Source organism: Corylus avellana, chromosome ca2 (assembly GCF_901000735.1).
Source record: "Corylus avellana chromosome ca2, CavTom2PMs-1.0".
In the NCBI taxonomy this organism is placed as follows: domain Eukaryota; kingdom Viridiplantae; phylum Streptophyta; class Magnoliopsida; order Fagales; family Betulaceae; genus Corylus; species Corylus avellana.
The window spans coordinates 280,405-292,408 of NC_081542.1; the positions used below are offsets into that span (position 1 = coordinate 280,405).

At 37.2% G+C, this 12,004-nt stretch overlaps 1 protein-coding gene and 1 pseudogene across 3 annotated transcripts; both read left to right on the plus strand.

Annotated features, from left to right (window-relative positions):
* LOC132172938 (glutamate receptor 3.6-like) overlaps window positions 1-329 on the plus strand; it is a 3,498-nt pseudogene extending 3,169 nt beyond the window's left edge.
* A 1,455-nt stretch (window positions 330-1,784) lies between these two features.
* LOC132172462 (glutamate receptor 3.6-like) lies at window positions 1,785-6,878 on the plus strand. 3 transcript variants are annotated; one of them, XM_059583972.1, is made up of 8 exons: window positions 1,787-1,900; window positions 2,449-2,582; window positions 2,718-2,754; window positions 3,398-4,746; window positions 4,832-5,109; window positions 5,534-5,565; window positions 5,669-6,075; window positions 6,170-6,878. In XM_059583972.1, exons 2-8 carry the CDS (start codon window positions 2,490-2,492, stop codon window positions 6,656-6,658), a joined length of 2,685 nt encoding a protein of 894 aa, XP_059439955.1. In that variant the 5' UTR covers window positions 1,787-1,900; window positions 2,449-2,489; the 3' UTR covers window positions 6,659-6,878. The 3 variants fall into 3 exon arrangements, with proteins under 3 accessions (XP_059439953.1, XP_059439955.1, XP_059439954.1); XM_059583970.1 differs by having other exon boundaries at window positions 1,785-1,900; window positions 2,449-2,754; XM_059583971.1 differs by lacking the exon at window positions 1,787-1,900 and adding an exon at window positions 1,965-2,039 and having other exon boundaries at window positions 2,449-2,754.
* The last annotated feature ends 5,126 nt before the right edge of the window (window positions 6,879-12,004 follow it).

A 12,004-nucleotide genomic window follows, 5' to 3' on the forward strand; every position in this document is an offset into this window, starting at 1 on the left:
AAGATGTAGACCGCCTTCAGCTTACAAGTTTCTGGGGCCTCTTTTTACTATGTGGCTCTGCTTGTCTTCTTTCTCTCATTTTCTATCTCATTAAGATGGTACGCCAGTACACAAGGCACTCTAGCAACACGTCACAATCTACACGGATTGAATCGTTTCTTACATTTGTTAAAGAAAAGGAAGAGAATGTTATTAAAGTGGAGAAGGAAGGAAAGAGGGGGTACTCCATGAGAAGGCAGATAGAGATGGTCTCAAATGGAAGAGTGCATGAAGAAGAACCTCGAAATAGTACTTGGAATGTTACCGTTGCTACTAACTACGAAGCCTAGTTAGTTATATATTTCATGGAGCTTTAGTTAAGTTATAATTAAGTTTCCAAAGTTGGGCCTTCCTAACTGCAATAAGGGGTCTACATGGATATATATGAACATGTATAAATGCTGTTATCTTCTATTTTATGACATACTATGTATTGAGATATTAATATGTTTCTATATATATATATATATATATATATATATATATATATATACTTTCAGAAAATGCACATGCAGGGTGTATGCACTATGTAGGGTAGGAATGTTTAAACAACCTAATTAAGGCGAAGCTTACTATAGATTGATTAATGTTAAGATATTAATATTTTACACCAAAACAAATAAGGCCCACAATAACTTCCACTTTTCTTCCCGACCGTCCGCTGGAACAACAAACATTCTGGTTGGGTTCTAGAAAACCCAAGAAGACATGCATCAAATTAATGTCAAAAAGAATCTCGTAAAGGCCTGAAGTTTCACCACTTTTATCTCTAGTATTTAAACAGCAATAAAAGCTTTAGCTTAAAGATATGTATCTTTATTCTCTATGCAGGGGGTCCAACACACTTAATTTTTTGGTTGTACATCAGGTACCCTTCATCGGGCTAGTGGTCTTTGCACAACTTTGCCTAAACAGTCAAGGGCTCGTTTGTCCTTTTCTTTTAGACTAAATACTTAACTAATAATACAAGAGAAACGCCAAATTGTACGCAATCCCACAAAAAGGTAAATTACTGGTGAGGCCTCCCTCCATATATCCATCCTGGACTGTCCAATGACAGACAAATAGGCCTCTTTGCAATTTGGACGATTTGGGCCGCGAATTTCAGGATATCCTTATTCCTATTGATAATTTATTTTAAAAATATATTATACAATACACTTTTATTATATTTCTATCCAACTTTGTTGATATGATACTGTTAATCAATTTTTATTATAAAAAAAAAAAAAAAAAAAAAAAAAAAAAAAAAATTAAACACCCATTTGTAGTGCCATCAATATATATAAAGTGAGATAAAATTGAAATAAACTCATTTATTTATGGTTTCATCTGAAAAACATTATGAAAATGGTCAGCAAAATTTCCAAAGAAAGCATCATGGCTTTCAATTTTCTTTTTAAACCACATGGAAATTATGCTACATTGGTGAACAATATAAGTAGTGTATAGAGGACCACCAGGTCCACCACCAAAGCACTCCAAATTCCCCATCCTCTTCCAGCCTTCCAGGTCAGGTAACACTAACCTCAGCAGGAGTGAGGACCAGTGGTGTCTCTTTCTCTTGTCTATTATGTTGACTTCCATACACATGTATCTCCAACACATCTACATTGGTAATAAATATCCTAAAGAATTTATCTTCACCATACAAATACAATAGCTGCATGACAGTTGCAAGTTGCACCATTACCAATCCCACCGTTACACTTGTATGCACTGTATAACTAAGGATATAATTCCCCTATTGTTGATTTTTGCCTCATCAGATGTTGATTGTCTTGGGTTCTAATTACAGCGTTAACGGTCTACTTCTGGGTTTCACCTGCGAGTCAAGAATGGCCGCTAACTATGCTACTGTGTAAGTTAAATCTTTTTCCCTTTTACCTGCGGAATCTAAACTTCTCGAGATTTCTCTGATACCCTTTATGAAAAATCAGCACTTTTTGTAATCCCACAATTATGTCCTTCCTATTGCCTTTCAATCTGTTGGAAAAAAGGTTGCTTTTTACCAGTAGAGATTCTCCTTAAACGAACCTTTTTCGCACTTTCGTGGTTAGATTTGTTTTGTTACTTTTCTGTGATATTTGTGGGTTTTATCTATTGTGCAGAAACACACTTGGTTTTGAGCTCATGTTGGTCACTTTTTTGTTTTGGGTTGTGTCATTTCACATAAATTTATTTGTTTATTGTAGATGTTTTAGTTTTGAGCTTCAGTCTGCACATTGTTCAATGTCTACAGTCTTTGCTTCATGTTCTTGAGTAATTCATTCATATGTTGCTACTTTTAGGTGTTTCTTAAATCTAATATAGGATCTTTTAATTGGAATATGTCAGTGTTTGAAACTAGAGTTTCCAATTAGTGCTCTCTCATTTCTTCTCGATGATATAGTTTTGTGTTGTCTGCAGAGAAAGGTGAGAATTAGGGGTTTGTAATCGGGCAATTTACCATGAATACACTGTTGCTTCTGGCGTTAATGGTTTTCTGCCATGGGATTTCCTCATATGGAGTTGTTACAAATGTTTCTACAAGACCTGATGTGGTAAATATAGGGGCTATTCTCTCTTACAAGTCTATTATTGGCAAAGTTGCGAAACTCGCAATGGAAACTGCAGTTGAGGATGTGAATTCTGATCCAACTGTTCTGGCTGGAACTAAGATAAATCTTACGATGCAGGACTCCAGTTACAGCGGATTCCTTGGCATTGTTGAGAGTAAGTTCTTTGTGATATCTCTTTTCTATTTTTTCACTTGTCATCTTTTGACTCTAAAGGTAGGTTACCTAGTGTAATGATTCCGAAAAAACACTAATCACATATGTGCTATCACTCCAAAAAAAATAGTCCAAGTTGTAATTGGAGATCCTTATAATCACTTATAAAACTTAGTCTCACCTAATAAGGAACCAATGTGGGACTTAGTACCTATAAGCTCTTTTATAATCCACTCAACTTATGTTGGCTAATCATTTTTTCAATGTTGGACTAAGGTGTTACAATTTCCCCCTCTTAAGGACCTATTTGTGATTGCGTCAAGGTCATATCATGTAGTGCTCTAATACTACATGACATTACTACGTTAATCTGATACCATTTGTAACGGCTCAAGAAAAACACTGATCACATCTAGTGCTATTACTCCAAAATGACTAGTTAAGTTGCAATTGGAGTTCCTTATAATCACTTATAAAGTCCTGTCTCACTTAGTAATAAATCAATATGAGAGTTAGCACCGATGACATTCTTTATAATTCACCCACTCTACGTGAACTAATATTTTTCTTTACGTGGAACTGAGTTGTCACACCTAGAATCACAAGTGGTTTATAACCTCTCTGACTTTAATTTGTCATAACAGCCTTGCAGTTCATGGAGAAAGACACCGTAGCAATTATTGGTCCCCAACTTTCAGTAACAGCTCATGTAGTATCTCACATTGCTAATGAGCTCCAAGTTCCTCTATTGTCATATTCAGCAACAGACTCCACCCTGTCTCCACTTCAGTTCCCTTTCTTTGTTAGAACTTCCCATAGTGATCTTTTTCAGATGGCTGCAATAGCAGAAATTGTGGACCACTATGGATGGAAAGAGGTAATTGCAATCTATGTTGACGATGACCAAGGCAGAAATGGGGTTGCTGCATTAGGAGACAAGCTTGCTGAGAGACGTTGTAAGATCTCATACAAAGCACCTATGCCCCCTGAACCCACCCGGGATAACGTCACCGATGTGCTGGTTAAGGTTGCTTTAACCGAGTCTCGGATTATTGTTCTTCACACTTATGCCGGTCAGGGTCCAGAGGTTCTTAACGTTGCAAAGTACCTTGGGATGATGGCAACTGGGTATGTGTGGATTGCTACTAACTGGCTCTCTACCATACTAGATACTAATTCTCCAGTCGCTTCAGATGTAATGAACGACTTTGAAGGAGTTATTACATTGCGTATGTACACACCAGATTCAGAAGTCAAGAGAAAATTTGTTTCTAGGTGGAGTAACTTGACCCGTGCAAAGAGTACTAATGGCTCTTTTGGACTAAGTACTTATGGTCTATATGCCTATGATACTGTTTGGCTGCTTGCGCATGCAATTGATGCATTTTTTAATCAGGGGGGAATTATCTCATTCTCAAATGATTCGAGGTTAACTGACGTACAAGGAGGGAGCTTGAATCTTGATGCTATGAACATCTTTGATGGAGGGAAGTTGCTGCTTAAGAGCATTTTGCAGGTCAATATGACTGGTATAACAGGACCAATCAATTTTACTTCTGATAGGAACTTCATTTATCCTGCATTTGAAGTCATTAATGTCGTTGGCACAGGGTTTAGGAGGATCGGTTATTGGTCTAATTATTCTGGGTTATCACTCGTCCCTCCAGAAATGCTTTACACAAGCCCACCTAATCGTTCCAGTGCAAGTCAAAGGCTAAGCTTCATAATTTGGCCTGGAGAAACAACACAGCGACCTCGTGGGTGGGTTTTCCCAAACAACGGAAGAGAATTGAGAATTGGAGTCCCAAAAAGAGTTAGCTTTCAAGAAATGGTGTCAGAAGTGGGCAGTGACATGTTCAAAGGGTATTGCATTGATGTATTTACTGCTGCAGTGAACTTGTTGCCATATGCCGTCCCATATAAACTATTTCCATTTGGCGATGGTCGTAATAACCCAAGTGGCACTGACCTTGTGCAGCTGATCACAACGGGTGTAAGTAGTGGAAAACAAAATTTTGTTTACAACTTTGTGAAGTTGTATTGGTTTTCTGACCCTCTGGTTTTCTTCTTTCATATAGTTCTATGATGCAGCAATAGGGGACATCGCAATCATCACCAACCGAACAAGAATAGTGGATTTTACACAACCATATATCGAGTCTGGGCTGGTAGTAGTGGCCCCAGTTAGGAAGTCAAATTCTAGTGCTTGGGCATTTTTAAGGCCATTCACTCTACAGATGTGGGGTACCACAGCTATCTTTTTTCTCATTGTGGGAGCAGTTGTTTGGATTTTGGAGCATAGAATAAATGATGAATTCCGGGGTCCCCCAAAAAAACAAGTTGTCACTATTCTATGGTGAGGGAATATCACAACCTATGACAACTTTTTATTACTCTTTGCTTGGTGCAAATCCATCAAACTATGTGTAAACATCTCAACAATAATATCTGCTTTGAAGTTATCCTTTCCATTCTTCTTTGTTGAGATAGGATCGTGACAATGCCGATGACTTTTATCTATCTGATTCAGGGAAAGCAGAAAACTCCCCCTTACTCTCCTTTGCTGTAGAAATCAGAGTTTTCATAGATGTGAGATAGTAATTTGTTAGGAACTGTCGATGGGTAGAGTTTCTATTTATGATGACAAAAGTACAAAACACTAGTGTTATTGAAAATTGCATCAAGACAGAGAGTCTTGTGTTGAGATTTTTCTTCTTTCTATCATATTTCTTAGTCTAATCCGCATATCACTCACATTTGTGCTTTGATTAATTTTGCAGGTTTAGCTTTTCAACCTTGTTCTTCTCCCATAGTAAGTGAATTGGCTCTAATTTAGTTGTACTTTCTAATAGCAATAGGTATTGGTGGCAGCTTTTGTTTACTTATCAAGTAACACATTTTTCTGCTTTCTGTAGGGGAAAATACAGTCAGCACTCTTGGTCGGCTAGTGCTAATAATATGGTTATTTGTGGTTCTTATAATCAACTCAAGCTACACTGCAAGTTTGACCTCAATCTTGACAGTGCAGCAGCTTTCTTCTCCCATTAAAGGCATTGAAACTCTGATTAACAGCAATGATCCCATTGGCTACCAGCAAGGTTCATATGCCCGAAACTATTTAGTTGAGGAACTCGGCATTCGCGAGTCCAGACTTTTTCCTTTTAATTCACCAGAAGATTTTACTACAGCCTTAAAAAACGGCCCCCATAGGGGTGGTGTTGCAGCAATTGTTGATGAGCGTGCATATGTAGACCTCTTCCTCTCAACCCGATGTGAATTCAGCATTGTAGGTCAACAGTTCACCAAAGCCGGGTGGGGATTTGTAAGTTTATACTTCCCTGCACTACTTGTTTTTAGAATTCATGTCAGGCACTTGAGGACCTATCATGGTTTTATTCTTAATGTCTCATGATCAGGCCTTTCCACGGGATTCACCTCTAGCAATAGACATGTCAACTGCCATTTTAAAACTGTCGGAGAACGGAGACCTTCAGAGAATCCATGATAAATGGCTTATGAGAAGTGCATGCACTAAACAAGGCACAAAGTTTGAAGTGGATCGCCTTCAGCTTAAGAGCTTCTGGGGCCTTTTTGCCATATGTGGGACTGCTTGCTTGCTTGCTCTCATTGTATATTTGTTTCTGATGATGCGCCAGTTCAGCAGGCACTATCCAGAGGAACTTAAGCCTCCTGGTTCAAGCTCAGGGTCTAAACGTCTTCGAACATTTCTTAGTTTTGCTGATGAAAAGGTAGAGGATGTTAAAAGCCGCTCCAAGAGAAGGCAAATGGAGAAGAACTCAAACAGAAGTGTAGCTACTGAAGATGAATCAATCGACAGTTACAAGAGAAGACATTTGGATTTATCATCTTCAAATAAGAGTCTTGATAGTTGCAATGAAACCTAAATATATCCACCTTCTGTACCTACTTTTACACAATTACATATTCTTAATAGACTTCCAATTCATTTCCTTCTAGCTATTATCATAGAAGGAAACTGTCGTATTCCCATCAAACCAGGGGACTACCACCAGGTTCAGATCTCTATATATCACCCAAATTTGAATTTGAATTCAAAATAAACTTCAATCAATTTAGAATATCAAACATATATTTTTCTCTTTATTTATACTTCTCTTCTTCTCCTTGCCTCTGATATCTAAGCAAAAAACTCGGTCAAAAAATTTAGAAAGAACTCATCCATTCCAATTGTAGTGGCTTACTTTCTAGGGAATAGGATCTTTGAAATGGAGATGAACTATTTCACGGTTCAGATTTTGTTTCATTGAATCTAATGGTGTGTACATGTATATATCGATATGTTATTTTAAATGACCTTTTTTAAAGGAATAATTTTTAACGAAAAAAACGTATATATTTTCCTCCAACGTATTGATCATGACACTGTGTATGTACCCCTTTTCCACGAAATCTAAACCCATGTTTAGGAAAGTGATGAGATCAAGAAGAGTCCATGGTTTTCCACGTACACACTGCTTAAGAACGAATGTTAGCATATAATTTCTGTAAAATAAATAGCATAGATGAGGGAGCAGTCATGATAATGGGAAAGAGGACCTAAAGGGCCATTTTGTTCTCTTGGTTTTAAGCTGTTCGAATTTTATTAGAAAGAAGTTGTGAGATCCATCTGTCTTACGTAGGTATGTTCTTCTCTCTCTTAAATTATCAACAAGAAGGATACTCGTCTAGAACTAACTATGCTTCATAGCCAATATAGCGTAAATATTAGAAATTTATAGATTCATGTTCTTGGACTCTTCCATTTGATACCCTCTTCCTTCGTTTTCTCTTCTCCTTCGTTTTCTCTTCGCTATGCTTTCTTCCGACCCTTCCATTTTATGACCATGGTTTTCCTTTTCTTTAACAAATGAGAGAAATGATTGCGAGCCCCGGCCAGAATGTCTCATGTACTGGTGAACCATCGTAACAAAATACAAAAGTAGAGCAACCACACAAGCTGAGCTACACAATAAAAAGAGCCCCCAAAAACTTTCAAGTGGAAGGCGGTCTATGTTGTTAGTTCTTGTGTTGGCTTAATTCACTTCCAAAATGCAGATGTTACTGTTCATGGCTCAAACACTGATATAGAATGCTCAGAATCCAATCTCCACCGTTCATAATGTAGATTCATGTGTTATGAACGTCCCTGCAAAATTTCAGCTCAATCGGACCACAAACGCCCATCGATCGGAGCTGTTGATGAAGACTGGACAGGCCGGGTCCGGACCGCAATTCCCCGGATCCGGACCTCATTTCCAGAAACTAAAATTTTGCTCCGCAAAGCCGTGTCCGGACAGCCCATTAACATGTCCGGACCCCCCGTAAGTTTTAGGCCCAAAAACGTGTTTTTAAGTGGGTTAGGTCTAGGGTTTTGTCGAGGGTATATATACATCATTATAGAAGAGAGAGGCACGAATTTTCACCCCCAGAGAGTTCGTGTGAGGCTGTGCTTGAGTGATTATTTTGTTGTGAGCCAAATTGATTCCTCTTAGAGGATTTTTGTTAGTATTGATTGTGTGCTTAATTGAAGTCTATCGGAAGGGTCCGATAAAGGAGAATCACGTTGAAGAAGATTGTGAGCGAGGAGACAAGTTGGAGGCTTGTCGATCTTACAGAGTCAAGGTCTTGCAAAGGGTTGTAAGTGTTCCTAGTGTCTGTAATCTCTGGATAATCTTTTGATAGTGATTTCCTGGGTTTGGCTGCCCCGGAGAGGTTTTACTTTTAGATCGGTTTCTAAAAGGTTTCCTCTTCGTCACCAAAATCTTTGTGTGTGATTGTTCATATTTTGGTGAATGTTTCTTTTGATAAATATCTGTTAATTCCGCATAAAATTGTGATATTTATCTGTTTATAATTTTTCAATTGGTATCAGAGCGGGTTCACTCTGTGAAGGATTAAATTCCTGAGTGTGATCTTTGTTTATTGTTTAAGATGTCTCAAACCCTTAACACTGTGCCTAATTTTGATGGATCAAATTATGGCTATTGGAAATCCCATATGAGATTTTTCTTAAAATCCATAGATGTTTGGCATGTCATTGAATCTGGATTTAAAGCTCCAGATAAGCCGACAGCTGAATGGTCTAATGTTGAAAAACAAACTCGTATGGCGAATGACAAAGCTATGAATGCTCTATGCTTGGCAATTTCACAAACTGAGTTCTCCAGAATTTCAAATTGTGATAGTGCCAAGGATGCATGGGAGATCCTAGAAACTACGTATGAAGGAACTAATCTTGTTAAAGCTTCAAAACTTCAAATGTTAGTTTCTCAGTTTGAGGATATTAAAATGTTAGAGGATGAGACATTCAATGAATTTTTTGGTAAACTTAGTGAAATTAGAAATTCCATGATAAATTTAGGAAAGAAAGTTTCTGACACTAAGCTTATTAGAAAAGTTATGAGATCCCTCCCTGAAAGATTCAGAATGAAGGTAACTGCTATTGAGTCATGCACTGATCTTAATACCATGAGGATAGAAGAGTTAGTTGGTGCTCTTCAAACTTATGAGTTTTCCTTGCCTCAACCTAGGAAAAATAAGGATATTGCCCTTAGAACTCTTAGGAAGAACTCTGATGGGTTATCTGATGAGGATTCACCAGATGATGAGGAACTTGCATTGATAGCTAGAAGGTATTTTAGGAATGAATATAGAATTTCCAAGAAATTTGGAAAACAAAAAGAGAGTACTCAGGGTAGAAATGAAAGAGACCCACGTGGTCCAAAATGTTATGAGTGTTCTGGCTATGGTCATGTGCAAAAGGATTGTGCTAACCTCAAGAGTAATAAGCCAAAAGGTCAAAAAGCCTTCAATAATACATTGAGTGACACTGATGTGGAAGAAACTCCTAATTATATGGCTTTTGTTGCATCCTATGATTCTGATGATTCTAATCAATCAGATGTTCAGTCTGCCCCTGATAATGAATCAAATAGGGTTAATGATCTTCAAAACTCCTTTAACAATTTAATGGAAAAGTTTTCTATGCTTAGAAATACTAACTTGAAAATTGTTAAGGATTTTAAGAATCTTGAGCTTGAAAGGGATAATTTGTTGAAATCTTTGAGTGATTCACATGTTGTTTGCAATACTCTCAAATCTGAAAATCATGTGTTAATTACTAAAAATAAATCCCTTCAAAATGATCTGGTTGCATCTAGAAATCACTTGAGTAAATTCTCTAGTGAAAAGCTTGATAAAATGTTGCATATTCAAAAGTAATCTAGCGACAGATCTGGCTTAGGATTTGATAAAACTGCTTCTTTGTCTTCTAACCGTGCTTCTACTTCAAAGACTGTTTTTGTTAATCCAGTGAAAGTAGAAGAATCTTCATGTGAAGAAAAGCAAGTAGTTGCTCCGACTCCTCAAGGTAATAAAGGTAAGAAAATCTACATTGAGCGTAAGAAAATCTACATTGAGCTGAGCCTCAAGCATCTTGCCCTACACCTAGAGTCGTGCATCCTCCTAGGAAATTACTTTCACAAAGGTTTGTCCCTACATGTCATCACTGTGGCAAAGTGGGTCACATTCGACCTCACTGTTTTAATTTGAAACCTCATGTGCATATAAATAAAAATTCCTATTCTAGGAAAGAAACTGAGGGTTTGGTCATAATGATGAGAGAAGTGCTATCTAGGCTAGATAAGTTTAAGCAAAGTCATAAGTCTAAACCTAAGATTTCTCAAGTTTGGGTTAGGAAGGATGATACCATTCACCCCTTGAGGGGGAGTGGTGATGATCTCACCTTATGTTAGGTGAGTCACCCACATGTCTAGGATTGTTTTTCTTGCATATCTTTGCATATCCTAGAGCATGTTGTTTTTCGTTTTTCATTGCATTTTTGTTTTATTTTGTTTTGAAATTGTATTTTGTTTGTGTGCATTTCTTTTGTGAAAAATAACAAAAAGACAAAAATATTTTACTTTGGTTGTTTTTTTTTACTTTGTCTTATGCACCTAGATAGTTCATTAATTTCTCATGTTGCTTTTTATGAATTTAATTCCTTACGTCTTGGAATATTCTTAATATGCATGAGATGAAAATTTGTGTCAATGGACTTGTTTTTGTGGTTACCTAAAGCCTGAGCTTATGTGGTACTTTTTGCCTATGCTTTATTTCTTGTGCACAGTTAAGCTTAAATTGAGGTTTTGTTTCACTTTATTTGTGAGGTCTGTTAGGTAGTCATATGAGGTTTTTTGACTAGTCATATTTTTCAAATTGACCATATGCTAGTTGAACCTAGGGCTTAAAAATTCCAGCTTTCTCAGTTGTGATAAGCACCAAAAGTTTAAGGACACTTTCTCAAAGAGAAAAATAAACAAAATAGTGAAACAAATAAAATCAAAAGATCAAATTCCAAAAGGAATTTATTTCACTGTGTCAAACTTGTGCAAAATATTTTACAAAGAGAATTGTATAGGATGAGAGTGGCTAGGCCCTAGTATGATAAGGTTTGACTTTTGATTTGATATACTTGTCAAAACCTCATGGTGGTGAAACTTTCTCCTCATTTTGTAAATTGAAAATTTTTCTCTTTTGATGGCTTACCCACACACCACACAAGCATAGGTTGAATGGAACATTTTCTCGGCTTGGGTTAAGCAATATGAGTTTCTAGCCATTTCTAGTCTCATGTATATTTTGCATATTCGGAGCATGTTTGGATATTCATTGTGCTATACATGAGTCATTGATGTGTTATCATGTGTGTTCATTTAACTTTTAAGGGGGAGAAACATGCTTTGCATTTCCAGTTTTCTGTTTATAATTGAGTCATACATTGAGGGGGAGTTTTGCTGATGTTTCTTTATAATCACGCATTCTACGTCATTTTTTTATCATGAGTTTTATTTATGTCTTCTTGTTCCACATATGCCTTGATGTATTTTGTGGTTTGTTTCAGGAAATATGAAGACCTTTTGTCATTCTGTGACAAAAAGGGGGAGTAAATATGGGGAGATGATGGGATTGGCTCGGCATTTTGGTTTTGTCACCGAATTGCCAAAGGGGGAGTTTGTTAGTTCTTATGTTGGCTTAATTCAGTTCCAAAATGCAGAGGCTACTGTTCACGGGCTCAAACATTGATATAGAATGCTCAGAATCCATAGAATGCTCAGAATCCAATCTCCACCGTTCATAATGTAGATTCATGTGTTATGAACGTCCCTGCAAAATTTCAGCTCAATCGGACCACAAATGCCCATCGATCGGAGCTGTTGATCAAGACTGGA